Here is a 16,745-nt window from a genome sequence, read left to right as displayed (position 1 = left end):
TCTGTGTTTTCTGCTTCCAGTTTGTTTATTTTCTCTATCACATGTGTGTTGTCTTCCCGGTATTGTTCTATTGTTTTCTCTTGTATTTGAATCTTGTTTTCTAGGGCTTCTACTTTGGAAGTTAGAGCTTCAATTAATGTCTGCAAGGGAGCCATTGCGTCTTTCAGTTCTTTCTTCAATTCTTTCTTCAGTTCTTTTGCTAATCTTGCCTCCATTTCTCTCAGATCTAATTTCGTTGTTGGATGGTCGTCATCTTGAAGGGGTGTTGTGGTCTCAGCATTGTTTGCCATCTCCTTGGATGGTGCCATCTTAATCTCCCTGATTATTTTGGTCTGGGGTCTGTTTAGCGTCTTCTTGGAGTATAGCATGATGCAGTTAGGAGTTGTGGTGCTGGTGGTTTCTGAGTGTTTGTTGCTGGGTTGTTGAGCTGATTAGGCGTTGTTGATTGGTGGCTTTGGCAGAGCGTTCATGTTAGGTGGCCATTTTTGTCCCCCCTTGGCTGTGTTTTAAGAACTTCTTTGGGGTTTCCGTGTTTGTCCCAGCAGCGTCGTCAGGTTAGGGAGGGGATGGGTAGACAGATGGGCAGTTCACAGAAGGGGGGAGGTTCAGCAGGCCAAGGTGCAGGGGAGCTGTGGCTACTATAGGGGAGAGGTTTTTTGTTTTGTTTTGTTATGTTGGCAGTTTGGCTAAGGAAAGGGGATTTGGCTTGAGGAGGGTAGGAAAAGAGATAAAGAAGAAAGGGAGAGAGAAGGGGGCTAGGGAACAAAGGTGGGGTTGGAAGGTCGGAAGTGGGGTGGAAGATGAGGAAAGGGAGGGAATAAAGAAAGGTTGTTTTTTGGTTTTAATAGAAAATGGGGAGTGGAGGTATAGGGAGGAGGGGGTGGTTTTGTATATTGGAGGGTAATAGTGATAATAATAGGTTGGAGGTGGTATTATTAATATGGAGTTGTTAAAGAAAAAGGGGATGAGGAGGGGGAAAGGGGGGGAGAAGGGGGGAAAAGAGAAAAAAGCGGGGAGGGGAGAGGAAGTAGAGAGGGGAGAGAGGGAGGAGCAAAACAATGTTACTGATAATGGAGTAAAAAAGGGGGGATTCATAGAATCGAATAGAATAGAATAAGATGAGATAAAAAGGGGGGAAGAGGATTAAGATAGAATATTTCTTCTTCACAGGGGAGGCCTTTTCCTAGAGCGCCAGTTGTCTGGGAGGTAGGCTAGGGCCTGGTCGGGTCTGCATCTCTCCCCGACCTTCTTCTTCCTCCCTCTCTCTCTTCTTTCGGCGGTGGTTGAGCCGCAGGATCGGGGCCTCACTCCATCCGGGGTGTGATGGCAGCGGCGGCCACGGAGGCTGGGGCTTTTCCCCTCCTAAGGGTTCTTTTCCTTTACCCTGAGTCGGGGGCGATGGGGGCAGGAAGAAGAAGAGTTTGGATTTGATATCCCGCTTTATCACTACCCGAAGGAGTCTCAAAGTGGCTAACATTCTCCCTTCCTCCCCCACAACAAACACTCTGTGAGGTGAGTGGGGCTGAGAGACTTCAGAGAAGTGTGACTAGCCCAAGGTCACCCAGCAGCTGCATGTGGAGGAGCGGAGACGCGAACCCGGTTCCCCAGATAACGAGTCTACTGCTCTTAACCACACCACACTGGCTCTCTCCCTCCTCCTACCTGTCTTCTTGGGGAGCAGCTGTGTCGGCAGTGGCAGCGCCAGCGGGATTGGGGCGTCCCTTTTCAGCCTCTGGAGCACTGGCGCTCCGCGAGGCGGGTTGTCCCAGACTGCAGGGCCCAGAACTCCGTCCAGTTTTTGGCTGGGTGCCTTTTTTGTGGGTTTGGGGGGGGGAGGTCTGGCAGCCTCCCAGCTGCTGTTTTCTGCAACCCCCGGTGTTTGTGTGGCGGTGGTGGAGGTCCTGGCGGCACGGGAGCTGGTCGGGTAGCTCCAATTGTGCTGGTCCCTTTCAGGAGCTCTTCGGTCCCGTACCAATCGCCGTCTTGCCTCGCCAGAAGTCCAACTTAATCCGTTCTTAAACTGAAACCCTTCTTAAACTGAGGCACGCTTTCCCTAAGGAGGCCTCCTGCCGCCGGTGCCCTTCCACTGTTGGGATTTCGTTCTTAGACCAAGGTAAAGTTTGCAAACGGGGACACTACTTCGGGTTTTGTGGAATTCATAAACCAAATCGTTCGTAAACAGGACTGTTCTTAAAATGAGGTACCACTGTACTGGGAAAGTTTCTACAATATATTTCCTTCTGCAGAGGAAATATTTAGAGTCATTAGGAGAGCCAAAATGGCTTTTGGGATTGTTCTGTATGCTAAAATAAAGTGTAATTTTATCAGGGACAATTTCCTAAATTCTGAAGGGTAAAGGATTAGTTTTCTGGTAACTAATGTGAGTCCACTTTATGTGTGCCCCCTACAACTTTATAATGCCATAAATATATTGTAAAACATTGATTCCCCCCCTCACTTTCTTGTTGGTGAGTGTGAAAGAAAGGGGGAGGCTAAGAATAATTTCTGTTAAGGACAAAATATTTCACTGTTGTAAAAAGAATCAAAGAGGTATAGTTTCACTAGCAAAGAAACAGACTTGTAAAATTAAGACACTGGAAGTCTAATTGACTGCTGAGGACTTGCTAAACACATCAATATCCTATTTAATTTTCTGTTCAGGTAGCCATTTCTGTTGCACTGTGTAACTGTTTGAATATACAGTAGATGCAACAGGAATAGCCTCCAGCTTTTCATTGCTGTTCCTTTTTTATCCTCAGACAGAAAAGTGTTGTGTATTGAATTTGCAGGCACAGCACAGTAACAGAGCAGCCAGGAATTAGTTAAGGGAGGTAGTGTTTGTTTTTAATTAGTTTCACCTGGGTTGGATAGGCTAGCCCAAGTGCCTATATATAGCAGCAGGGCTGAGGTTTTCGCGTGTCTTTTACTTGCTTGCTGCCATGAATAAATATGTCACTATACTACCACTGGCTGGACTCACTATATAACACTGCATAATTTGTCCACATTTTACTTTAAACATGGGATACTGGAGAGCTGATATCTGTGACTATATTTTAATTTGGGGTGCATTTATATACAACACAATTGGCCATGACTTCTGGACAATTCACATTACAATTCAGTAACCAAGAAATACAGATACAATCAATTAACATCTACTAAAACTATCAGTATAAAACCTGCATCAGCACAAAGTCACTGGTAAGCCAACACAAAGCCATATGAAGCAAGATAATATGAACAAAACAGTTGTAAGGATATGGTTATTATCCACTTCCTGCTGTACTCCCAATTGAATTATTCACATAGGTACTGCCCACATAGCACTATATTCACTCACAAATAATGTGACATTGTTGGATTTTCTGTTGCAGAAGGGGAAATGGGGTCTCAAAAGCAGTACTTGGTTGACAAGTGGGTCCGGAAAGCATGAGTTACAAGTTGAACCCATTTAAAAACATTTGAAAAGCACTGGTATAATGGTTAAAGTGTCGTACTAGGACTGGAAATCCTAGTATCTGACATTGGTCCAGTATTTCTACTGGCTCACCAGGTCCAGATTAAAAAGGAGGAATATTTACATGGCTTCACTCAGCAGCTTCATGTACAAGTTTTCACAGGGGAAATGTAGATGCTGAAGATGGAAGCCACCTGACCCCACAGTCAGGAAGGGGGGAGCAAAAGGCTAGGTGAGAGACCCTAGGGTGCTGCTGCTGCTGCTGCTGCTGCTGGTGAGTTGGGGGCACTCCTTACTCTTTGGTGCGCACAGGTCAAGGGCCTGGCTGGGCCCTAGAGAAGGGGGATCAATGGGGTGGGAAGGAGCGGCAGAGGTTTGGGGCAATTGCGGTAGGTAGATATCAGCTGTGCAGAAAAACCTGCCTGGTGGGGAAGAGCAAACTCAGACTCCTGTTTTCAGATTGGGGAGGGGAAGATTTTTCAGATCCCCTCTAGTGTCTCTCACATCCAACACATACGTCCACACACACATATTCATAAGGAAAGGGGACCTTTGGGGTCACTTTGACTCCTGTGTGCTTGGATCTTCTCTGGGCTGGATTTCAGGGGTTGGATCCTCTGTCATACACACAAATCCTGGGTTCTCCTGCATTTCCGTGCAGTGCATCTTAGCTGCCAGGGACAGATTAAATTTGCTAAATAAATAAATAAATAAATAAATAAATAAAATCTATTAATTGTGTATATTAAATAATATTGACTATGTTGTGAACACTTTAATTAATGATATGGAGTTGCCTGTATACTTCTGTGCTCAACTCATCTTCTAAATCCTGTTCTTTCTGGGATTCTAGCCTCCTCTTTGGCAGTGAGGCTCAGAGCAGAGATCCTACTGTAGTACAATATTTTGACTCATCCACTGTAGGAAGGTACAAATGTGTATACTCAACACATTTACAAATTGTAGCCATGTTTTCTGATAATTTAATATAACCTCTGTGGAGGGAAAAACAGTATCATTGCAGAAGTGGAAACCCTGATATTTAAAAATTATTCTACACTAGTGGTTTAAGCCCGTTAAAATAACGGGCGGCTAGAACATATGGCTCCGGGTTTGTCCACCCCCCCACCTCCCGCCAAAGCAGGCTTGGCATGGGGTGGGGGCGGGGCGGGCAAGCAGCGGCTTCTCCGCTAAAGCGGAGAAGCCGCTGCTTGCCCGCCCCGCCCCCCTGCCAAAGCCTGCTTTAGCGGGAGGTCGTGGGAGGCTCTTCCTTTCATCAGCGGGACCTCGTGGCTCCCCCCGCAGTCGCGTGCTCACCCCAGTCCGCCCAGGCCTCCTCTGCAACCGAGGCGCTCGCTACCTGTGCAAATCCCCGGGGCAGAAGCCCCCTCCCCGTCCCGCACCCTACCGCTTCCCCACGGAGCGCAGGACCAATTCCTCCCTGCCTCCCTGCGAGGGAGGCAGGCGAGCAAGGGGGCGGTCTCTGGCCGGCTTGCTGCTGAGGCGGCGTGTGTGCAGCTCGTCGTCCTCGTCCTCTCCCTTTCTCTCCGCGCCGCGTCTCTCTGCAGGGCAGGAAGTGAGCAGCCCCTCTGGCGTCCCCCACCGTGGCCCTGTTACCATGGGACAGAATCCCTCTCGCTCCGGAAATCACTGCCGGGAAGAGCTCTGGGCGAGGGAGAGAGGAGGGGAGCAGCTGCCCATATTGAGCGTGGCGCGCAGGCGGCCCCGCCATGTTGAGCGTGGCGCCACCCCGATGCGGTCTAGTCTCGCTGCAGCCGCGGCTGGTATAGGGCAGCTCCGAAGCGGGTTTTCCAGGTGGAAAAGCTTGGAGGGTGGTGTGCGTGCCCCTGCTCCTTTCTAATACGTTTACCCCTTTGAGGAGGGGAGAGAATGGGATATACTACCATTTCTTGACTCAGGGTCTCATAAAAACCTAGATCAAACTGCGAAATGCGGAATGCTGCTCTGGGCCGCTCCCGGGCCGCTAGGCCTCGGGACTCTCGTTGTAGCGGTGGCAGCAGCAGCAGCGTGGCCTCCCTCCTCGGCCTGCCCTCACTTCTGGAGTGGCAGTGTTCCATTTCAACCGCCCCGCTTCAACTGCCGCTGCTGCTCCCGGCCGATGTCTCTCCATCCAATCCCTGTGTCCCTGAGGCACATGCGCAGTAGCGCAAACCCAGAGACACAGGGACTGGACGCAGAGACACTTGCGTTTTATATATATAGATTGTGTGCATACGTGTGGTTTATGTTTCTATTTGTGATTTGTTCAGTTGTGCCCAGTGAACTTGAAAGTACAGATGATAAACAACTGGAAACTCTCACTGATTTTGTCTTCACTACATAGATTTAAAAAAAAATCAAATGAGAAGAAGACACATTAGATCACAGTAGTTTTCAGATACTGTGGCATAAAAAACAACAAAGATGGCTGAAATAGCTAGTGTGGGTTCCTCTGGGAGACCAGGGTTCAAATCTGCACCTATGCATGAAGGTCACTGAGTGACCTTGGGACAGTCACCACCTCAGCCTGTCCTGCCCCACAGGAGTATAACATGGGGAGGGAGAGAACCATGTGTGCCAGCTTGACCTCTGTGGAAGAAAAGTGGGATAGAAATGTAATACTGTAATAAAGAAATAATGGCTAGGGTGTTGGGTCTGAAGAAACATAATGAAAGGGCAAATCGCAACATTAGCTTCAGTAAGATTGGAAATGATTTGTTGCAATAGTTTCTAATTTGATGTTGAATACATCACAGAAAGCAAGATACGGTACTTTATTTGGTATGATTAAATGTGAGATATTGTTGAGCTGTCATGTTACATTTAAATTGAAAAGACTGCAGATTTAGATCCTCTTGAGAATTTGTAATTTAATTCATCTGATTGTTCACTGGCAAGTTTCTGAGGAACTGTTTGCTTGGAGACTTAAAGTGAAAAATAAGAGGACGAGGGGAGGCCGATGAGGGAGGCCACGCTGCCGCTGCCGCCGCTACAAACAGAGCCCCGAGGCCTAGCGGCCCGGGAGCGGCCCAAAGCAGCCCGCCCCCGCGGAGCGCCGGCGTTCTATTTCAACGGCCCCGCTTCAACTGCTGCCTCCGTCGGCCTGCTCTTCACCGCTGCCGCCACCCCTCCAGCAGCGGGAGCAGCATCTGCCCTTGCCGAGGGAAAGGAGGACACTGTAGGCCGCCCAGGCGAGGTGGTGACCGGGGCGCAGAAGGGCTCCTCTTGCGGGGCTGTTTCCCCGGGACCCCCAGCCAACCTCAGCACTCAGCGGGGGACGGAGGGCCTGACGGAGGCACCTCCTGGGCCGGGGAGAGGCCTCATACGAGGCTCTTCCGCCGGGGCTTTATTGGGGCCGCCGGGAAGCCCAGGCCGAGGGGGCTCGGCTCGGCATTCTGTGCCCCCACTCGCACGCAACGTCCGCCTCCACCACCACCCCCGGCTTCCCTCCTTGCTCCGCTCTTTGGCGGGTCTTTGGCTTGCTGCCAACAATCGCAAAAGGAATCGCTCGCTCTCCCGTTGGGGATGTGAGGCTGACCGGCCGGAAGAGGCCGCGAGCACGGTGGGAACGGGCCGCCTTTCCCCTCCCCTCCCCTTCGCGGCCTCTGCCGGGATTGCTGGGAGGGCGGACGCCACCCAGCCTCGACCCGATGGGCGTCTCCGCGCCGCAGCCACCGCATCTCTCCCGTCCATCCCCCGTTATAGAGGGAAGGAGGAAGAGGAGAGGATGAGAGAGGCTGGGGGAGTAGGAGGAGGCTCCACCAGCACCGTGGGGCCTAGCTCTGTCCCTTCCGAGGAGCTGTGGGGGCGACTGAACCCCACTCTCCGACCTGCCGCTTTGGAGGGGGGTGGGTGGGTTTAAAGGCACTCCCTTATGTGGGGGGGGAGGGACAGCTGGGCAGCGCAGAGCCCCCTTGAGGAAAAGGGTGGGGTGGGGGCACCAGGTTCCCACTCCCCCCTTGGATTGCAGGGCGTGGGGGCTGGCAGTGGGGAGCGCCTAGAGGGCCCCACTCCGTTGCATGAGCAAGGGTTTTGCAAGGTTAACAACCCCACCCCTTCATTGCTTAGGAGGGGGGCAGAAGGCTGAGAGATCGCCAAGGAAGGCACTGGGCCTTTTCCATCTGGGCTCTGTGTGTGAGAGTGAGGCCAGAGCTATGTCCCTGTTTTAAAGGGAAAGGCTGATCATCATAAATATAATTTGGGGACAGCTTTCACCTAGCCCCCCCTTTTGCCCCCCCCACTGCTCTCCAAAGTGCATGGAGATGTTGTTGGAGTAACAAGTCCTACTTCTATCCCCCTTTTTTGGGGAAACAGTTACAGAAGTTTTCCTTCTTTTCTATCACTTTTAACAGCAGCCTTGGTTAAGCTGTTAGACTGTTCCTTTTGTTTCAACCGCAAGGGACCGACCTCCGTAATTTTAAATCCCTTACTTCTTCCAAATTGGTTCTGATCACTTTTTTTACTCACAGTTCCAAAGATTTCAATCCAATTTTAATGAAGAAATTGGGCGCTTGTGGCAACCAGCAGTTGCAGCTTCATGCAGCAAGGGTAGCTGCTGGATCCACAGTGCTCCGACTCCCGCACCGCTCGCTCTCGGCAGCTCTTACTAGGGCTTACTGGGAGCAGGGGAGACGTTTCGAGCACCCGCCGGATCATCCATGCCCCCGGGACGCTCTTCCTGGGGTTCTTCAGGGGTCCGCAGCATGGTTGCGGGTTCCCCTCTCCTTTACAGCATTGGGGAATCTTGGAATGAAATTCTGTTGGGGCTTTTGGTTTTAACTGGAAAAGCCTCAAAACCAGTATAGCACTTGGAGTGGTGTCCAGCAACACTTCTGCTGCGTATCTTGCTTCTCCAGTGCTTTTGCAGAGTTGTTCAAACTTCAAGCTTCTTGCGCAACGGTATGTGTGCCTTTCTTGCCAGCAAATAAACTCCCACAAAGTCTAGCTTGTTTCAAGTAAGCAAGCTTTAATTACAGGCATATAAATCATGGAGCTTCTCTCCCGGGCTTACGGAAGACATGTCATAGAATCATAGAATCATAGAGTTGGAAGAGACCACAAGGGCCATCCAGTCCAACCCCCTGCCAAGCAGGAAACACCATCAAAGCATGCCTGACAGATGGCTGTCAAGCCTCTGCTTAAGACCTCCAAAGAAGGAGACTCCACCACACTCCTTGGCAGCAAATTCCACTGTCGAACAGCTCTTACTGTCAGGAAGTTCTTCCTAATGTTTAGGTGGAATCTTCTTTCTTGTAGTTTGAATCCATTGCCCCGTGTCCGCTTCTCTGGAGCAGCAGAAAACAACCTTTCGCCCTCCTCTATATGACATCCTTTTATATATTTGAACATGGCTATCAGATCACCCCTTAACCTTCTCTTCTCCAGGCTAAACATACCCAGCTCCCTAAGCCGTTCCTCATAAGGCATCGTTTCCAGGCCTTTGACCATTGGTGGGTGCCCTCCTCTGGACACGTTCCAGCTTGTCAGTATCCTTCTTGAACTGTGGTGCCCAGAACTGTACACAGTATTCCAGGTGAGGTCTGACCAGAGCAGAATATAGTGGTACTATTACTTCCCTTGATCTAGATGCTATACTCCTATTGATGCAGCCCAGAATTGCATTGGCTTTTTTAGCTGCTGCATCACAACTGTTGACTCATGTCAAGTTTATGGTCTACCAAGACTCCTACATCCTTTTCACATGTACTGCTCTCAAGCCAGGTGTCACCCATCCTGTATTTGTGTCTTTCATTTTTTTTGCCCAAAGTGTAGTACTTTACATTTCTCCCTGTTAAAATTCATCTTGTTTGCTTGGGCCCAGTTCTCTAGTCTGTTAAGGTCAATTTTGAAGTGTGATCCTGTCCTCTGGGGTATTAGCCGACCCTCCTAAATTTGGTGTCATCATGCAAACTTTGATCAGGATACCCTCCATGTCGGCCCGGTCAAAAGCGAAACCAGGGACCTGAAAAAAACCAGTGCGTCACAATCACATAGACATTCTGTATACAGCAGATACCCCAGATGTTGTGTACACATCTTCCCTGTGGGAGGGGCGTACAGTTGAGCTTATTTAACCCTGAAAGCTCCAAACCTCACAAATTCCCCCAACCGATTGTATGTATGGCGCCCAACCAGAAGTCCCAGGGTGAGAACTTCAATACATAACAATTTGAACAGCCCCCACCCAGATTCAAAGTTTTTACAAGGTGCACAGGGATTTCAGTTTCCATCTGTTATAGATGAAGCCTGCAGAGTAATTGCAGAGATTCTTCAGATGCTGTTCAGAAAAATATTGAATACAGCAGGGGTGTACACAGATAGAAGACTTTTTATTTATAGGAGTGGAGAAACTCCCCCTTTCTCCTTCAGTTTTTTCATCTTTTAAGTATAGGGGTAAAACTGATCAGGTAGCTCCCCTCACACCAAGGTATTAATCAAGTTAAATTGTATAGTGTCCCATCTTACTGTTTTCCATCCCAGAGACCCAATAATTGCTTCACCTGTCTGCCCATAAGCTTTGCAATCTTATATTATTGGCTTTAATATTTATATGTTGTGATTAGTGATGTTAAATTCTCAAGAATACATGCCCCCACGTATACATGCCCCCACGTATAAGACGACCCCTATTTTTTGGGACCATAATTTTTTTTGGGGGGGAGGAACTGTCCAAAGTTATTGAGCTTTTTTTGGGGGGGGGGTCAGCACTGCCAATCGCTCTACAGCCTGCCCACCACTGCAAATCACACGCATTGCCATGGCCACTAATCATATGCATGCTCGCCACCAAAAACCCACCTGCCCACTAGATGCAACCACAGCAGATTGCACACACATCTCACCGCTGCTGTAAATCAATGTCCAATTGCCACAGTTGCAGCCAATTGTCAGCAGACCTTGCTGCAGCAACCAATCACATGCCCAATCGCAGCTGCCAATCTCCTGCTGGCTGCTGACACCAATCTCCTGACCCCCCCCCAAGCTATCCATGTATAAGAGGACCTGCTATTTTTGCCTATAATTTTTAAGGAAAAAACATCTACACTGAAAAATATGGTAATATTTTGGAGAATATTATCAAGAATATTCTTGATTAATGAGAATATTAGAGAATTTTCATTTAAAACAGAATATTCATTTTAATGCATTGAAAATTATATAATTAGTTAAAAATGTTTATTCATGGGTAAACTTGTTCAGATGGCAGCCAAAAACTGTACAGATACTTTTATTCAATGGGGCAATGCAGTCAATTCACATTATTTGATTTTTTGCACCAAACGAAATTGAAAATTCAATGTGAATGACTCACATTAATCACTAAGCATGCCACAAACCATATATTTACCATCAACTTTGAATTCTAATTATGTTGCGTATACATCACTGTATGGCCAAGGGTACAGAATTGCTAAGAATAAGGTCACACCAAAATAGAAAAAATACTTACATGGGTTGGCAACCTAAGGCCCTTGGGCCACAAGTGGCCCACGGAGGTCATTTTACCAAACCATGAGCTGCCCCTGAACCAAGCCGCCCGCTTGGCAAGTCCCCGTGTGCTGTGCCAAACCGACACAGTATGGCGCAGGGACTCGCTTTTGCAGCGCCAGACACCAGAAATCACATGCAGTCACGTGATCTGGCCCACAGAGAGATCTCCGCTGGGGTGAACTGACCCAGGCAAGCTAAGCCTTGCCGACCTGTTAATACATATACTGTAGTTGAAATTACGGTACTTACACTAGCAATAGCACAGCTTGACTTATTTACTAGATTTTTTCAAGTTGGGTTGTAAAACTGGTTCTTACATTAGAATTTGGGGTGCGGGTGGTGCTGTGGGTTAAACCACAGAACCTAGGGCTTGCCGGTCAGAAGGTCAGCAGTTGCTCGGTCCCTGCTCCTGCCCAGCTATCAGTTTGAAAGCACGTCAAAGTGCAAGTAGATAAATAGGTACCACTCTGGTGGGAAGGTAAATGGCGTCTCCGTGCGCTGCTCTGGTTCGCCAGAAGTGGCTTAGTCATGCTGGCCACATAACCTGGAAGCTGTACGCCGGCTCCCTTGGCCAATAAAGCGAGATGAGCGCCGCAACCCCAGAGTCGTCAATGACTGGACCTAATGGTCAGGGGTGCTTTTACCTTTACCTTTTACATTAGAATTTAGTTTGTGGAGAATATTCTCTGGAGAATTTTCTAGCAGAGAATATTCTCATTCTCAATAATATTCCCCGGAGAATATACTCACCTCACATCACTAGTTGTGATACTATATATTTTATTGCTGTTTGATCCTTTGGGATGAAGTACTGCCTAAAAATGTAAATAGTAAAGAATATTTTGTACTAGAGCTAGTCAGGATTTATCATATATTCAGAATAATATGTTACTTAACATAGGCTTGTGCCGAGATGAGACTACATAGGAACATCTCTTTTCAGACTACATTCTAATGCCTTCAATAGAGAACACTAAAAAAGAAATGCAAGAAAGCTCTCTTCCTAGAAAAAGGAGACTACAAGGACTGATAAAACAAAAGCATTTAAAAACTAACATCTTTTCTATAAATTTCAGGTGGTGTTTGTGAGCTGGTGTAGAAGCTTTTGGGATTGTGGACTAGTGGCACTAGATGATGTGTCAGTGAGTTTAGGAAGCTGCCAAGCAGCTGGTAAGTTAAATATGCATATGGGGTCCACAGCGTTTCTAAGAATTATCTCTTATTATGTCTCTTACAGAATTCCCTAATAAATTCCATATTTTTCTTTCAGAATATCTCACAACATACCACAGTACGTTATCCTTTTTTAAAAAAGATTTTATTTATATATTTCAAAAAGTTACATTATTTTCTAATTTACATTTAACTTGACCTCCCATCCACCCCTCCCTCCCTGGTTTCCCCAAATTTCCAAATTATGCTGCGTATTGTAGTTATTCTATACCTTACTGTGAGCTTTGGGTGGTGGTTTCTCGTGAGTAACGAGGCAGGACTCTGTTCCTTCTATCTACAAGTTTAATAGTGCAAATATGTACAGTGCAGGGCTCCAAAACCCATGATCTGCTTAGTCAGACCCAGATTCCGGAAGTGGCACTTTTGGGGAGCGCCCCCAACAAAAGAACTTTGGCACCCCAAACCTCTTCCTCCCCTCTTTGCGTTTCACCCGTCTACGCAACTGGGGCAACGGAAGCGCCGTGCTTTCCTCTCTGCCTGCCTGGCTAGGTGAGCGCTGGGGCTCTGCAGCATACTCAAGCCCCCTCCTCGCCCGACTAGCTTCCTGTCTCTCCTCCCTGCTAAAGGACGTCCTGCTTTCCCCACTGGGGCTCTCTGTGTTTCCACAGCCCCTGCACCGCCCCACTGGGAACTGACGGTTCCCTGACACTTACCTTCTCCACAGTGTTTTCAAATATGTATTTTATTGCTGATCTTACTGTAAAGCCACTTGCGTTTTAGCATGTTTACAGTAGTTTTTTTTAAAAAAAATCCTCATTGAAATCTGTTTCTCACCACAGTACATTATCATAGCTCGGTTAGTTGTAAAAATACAAATTAAGTCAAATAACTACGCATCTAATCCTGCCTTTACTCAGTAATATGGAAATGATATAAGGATTCAGAGGCTTTACTCATATGTGGATTATTGTGACTAAGACTAGTTGGACACAGCAGAGTGTGCACAGTTCTTCCAGGAAGCTTTCGGTTGCATTTGGTTGCAAGATGTCGATAGCACAGTAAGATGCAGGAACTCACTGCCACTAGTAACTGGATAACTATGTACAGCTTTATTTATATACAGCAGCCTTCACATATTACTCTATACAGACTTGGATCTACATGAAAATAACAAAGCATAAACTATATATATATATATATATCTCTCTACAGCCTACTCTGACCACAAGCATAACAGACTTACAGTAGTAGTATAGCAGACCTCAAAGCACATGGTTACACTTGCCTCTTATGGGACTCTCAATCAATCACAAGGCTGTTGCTGAGGCTCATATCACCAGGCAGACTACTTCTTCTTGGCATATAGCCAACTCTAAATTGCCTTCAAGTGTGTAGCTGCACATAGACATTCTAAAATTCCAACAGGTCCCAATCCATGAGCAGCACATGCATAGAAATCTCACCATGCCAAGCACATTCCCAGCCTAAACTCACAAGGACACCCAAACACACCTGAAATTGCAGGCTGCTCCGTCCTGGGTGCTCTCCTATTAGTCACCTAAAATTAGTAGTGTAGAACAGATAACCTGTGGCTAAGACACTGTTGGCAGAACCCTCCTCCGCCCCCAGCCAGCATGGCCAGTGGTCCGCAATGCAGGACGTTGTAGTCCAGCAAGATCTGGAGTGCCAAAGATTCCCCAGCTCTCAAATATATAATAAAAAACACTTGAAATCTTCTGGAGAATCCAGGGCACTGGAGAAATAGTAGCCAGCTCATACTAATGCTAGCAGTTCATTCAGGAAAATGATGTCAGTGGTTGCTGGGAACACTGGAAACAGGCCTGTGCATGCTTGCCTCCATTGTCCCACAATCCTTCCTTATAACTGCTGGGTACCACATCCATAGAGCGGGATGATGTTGCAGATGAGTTAAAGGATGTATTCAAAGGGAAGCGGCAAAGAATATGGATGCTTTCCTTTAGCACATTAAATTCCCATTATATCACACTTGTCACGAGATGAGCCCACAGGATTTCCCCCCCGTCTGCACTGAAAGCAGGAACTTGAGTAAGGCCAAAATGAACTGTGCTTTCTGCATTATGCAAAATGCAATTTGAGTTATCCCATGTCAGTAATGCTTACTTTCTGGGAAAACACTTCCTAAATGTCCACACTGGCATTAGAGGCCCAAATTGTGAGTGGGGGGGAAATCCTATGCTAATGTATAATTAAGGTCATATTCTTAAGTCTCCAGGACCTGTCCATAAAGTTTATTTTAGAGTGAAAAGCAGGTGTGTTCTATGGTTTAATGCGGTTTTATGTAAAGGGATCCAAAGCCAGTTTGCTTTCAGAATTTCAGAAAGTAGAAAACCTTGGAATATGTAACCAGTGTTGCTTTTTAAAACTGACAAATTCAAACAGATTAATGGATACTGCAAATTTTACCTAACAGGTAAAGTTGGTGATGACTTCCAATCACAATGCCATATGTGTGAGTTGAACTGATGACTTTGAACTGTAACTCTGTAAATTCTTTGTTACAGATATATTGCCTGCTTTTGCTGGAGAATGTACTTTTGAGCGAAATGAATGTGGGTTCATTCAGCAAAATAGAAACCGGAGTGGTTGGCATAAGAGGAGAGGTCAGACACCGACATCTTATACTGGACCCAAAGGAGACCACACTTCTGGGGTAGGTGAGTTGAACTGTAAATTTAAAGAAGTGTGCATGCACACGGAAGCTCATACCAAGAACAAACTTAGTTGGTCTAAGGTGCTACTGGAAGGATTTTTTTTTTTTTGACTATGGCAAACCAACACAGCTACCTACCTGTAACTGTAAATTTTTAGCTAGAGGGCATTGACTAAAATATTGAAGATCAGAGAATAAGACAGAAAGTTTTCTTATCCAATACATTTTAGGTAAGGCAGGACTCTCCAGAGTGTTTAGAGTGGATAGTTTCTCTATAATAAGTCTATAACAAGTCAATAAACCATAGTTGCTTATTCTGTAAAGAGGACTTACACAGTTAAGAACCCAGATAAACTCCTTTAAACAGGTTTACTCTTTTCCTATTAACAAACAACAAAAAAGCTGATCTTACAATGTAGGTTGCTTTGTGCATTAAAGTGACCCGTAACAGATTATCGCAGTCTCCTTTCTTTTTCAGTCACTTCCAATAAGCCTGGGCAGGAAAAGAACAACACTTGAATACTCATGTCATTATAAAATCTGGATTATTTATTTCAGTACCTTGACATTTTGCAAAGAGTCTGCCTGGTGAGAGCTCTGAGGTGGCCAAATTTTGAAAAGCTAAGAAATGGGTTGATAATAGAGCCGTGAAAATATTTTCCCTTTAAGTGCAATCTTAACCTGTTGCGATGTCTATTTTTTGTGCACCCACAACATACCACCAGTTTAGATTCTATCAAAACTTCAAGAGAGCTATAGGGAAACAATTCACAGAATTCCACAATTTTGCCTCTACTGTGTATCTTCAGTAGAAATATTTAAAACATGGGTATAAAAACAACTAGAATTAGTAATAAGTAGTACTGAGGCAACATCAGATGCTATTTCTACAGTTCATAGTTCTGATTTTTAAAATAATGCACAAATTTGTGTTTTAATTAGCTGTGATCTTGGATTTCTAAATTTTCAATTTTCTCAGCTTGTGTCACAGAAGACTGGCTTAGAAACCAAATAATGTGTTGTTTAACGATCTGTGTACCCCAGTTGGTTTTATACCATCTTCAATGGATTTTGTGTTGTTGCCAAAAATAAATTTCAACTTAGGTTGAAAATATGATAGATTACTTAAAAAACACTTCCCAATAATATTCTCTGAGTTCAAAGAATCCTCAGCACATTGTTAACTAATGCATTCTGCACAGCAACATCCATAGCACCCAGCAGCTGTTCTTGCTATTCTTGGTCTCTTTCTGTCTCCTGAGATTGCTATCAATTCTTAATTTCTTTCAGGATTGGGGTGGTCCAAGAAGCAGGGGAGAGAATCTTTTTTGACAAATCGAGTAGCAAAGAAAGGTGGAATTGTAGCAATAGAGGCAGGAATATATGAACTTGTTGGTTGTTAGATGCAGGTTGTAGTTTGAACATAAAAAACTGCTGCCACCGATGATTGTGAAATTGTGACACTGTGAGGAAGCAACGCCTTGGTGCACTAGGCAGCTCCAGTAGAGTCTTTTCATCTAACTGAACTGTGAACAAATTAATTCCTTATGCAGAACAAGCCCCAAGGGTAGGGTACTCATGACAGCATTTATGGAGGTGCTTATCTTTTTCTTTTAAAAAAGGACATTACATGTACATAGAGGCATCCAACATGATCTATGGACAGAAGACACAGCTTGTTTCAAGGGTATTACGACGGACTGTTGGACATCAGTGTCTTACATTTTTTTATCACATGTATGGCTCTGGAACAGGGCTATTAAATGTTTATATGAAAAAGCATGGTGATAAGGATGAGATCCTTCTCTGGAGAAGGCATGGTGAACAAAGCATCACATGGTTAAGAGGCCAAATAGAATATACATGTGATAAATCTCATCAGGTAAGTTAACATTGCAGCAATGGATCCCATGGGGGATATTTATGACA

General features: G+C 46.0%; 1 protein-coding gene across 3 annotated transcripts in view; it reads left to right on the top strand.

Moving 5' to 3' along the window:
• Window positions 1-16,745, top strand: part of MAMDC2 (MAM domain containing 2) — a 74,679-nt gene that overhangs the window by 54,565 nt on the left and 3,369 nt on the right. For 2 of the 3 annotated variants that reach the window (XM_033164247.1, XM_033164248.1), the window contains 3 exons: window positions 12,028-12,121; window positions 14,668-14,820; window positions 16,439-16,698. In XM_033164247.1, the coding sequence (XP_033020138.1) occupies window positions 12,028-12,121; window positions 14,668-14,820; window positions 16,439-16,698 (507 nt within the window). Of the gene's footprint in view, window positions 1-12,027; window positions 12,122-14,667; window positions 14,821-16,438; window positions 16,699-16,745 lie in introns of those variants that run through there. The other variant, XM_033164249.1, reaches the window with a different exon arrangement.

The sequence above is a fragment of the Lacerta agilis genome, chromosome 11 (assembly GCF_009819535.1).
Source record: "Lacerta agilis isolate rLacAgi1 chromosome 11, rLacAgi1.pri, whole genome shotgun sequence".
Lineage (NCBI taxonomy): Eukaryota > Metazoa > Chordata > Lepidosauria > Squamata > Lacertidae > Lacerta > Lacerta agilis.
The sequence above is the reverse complement of the archived record's forward strand: the minus strand, read 5'-3'. Positions and strand labels throughout refer to the sequence as shown.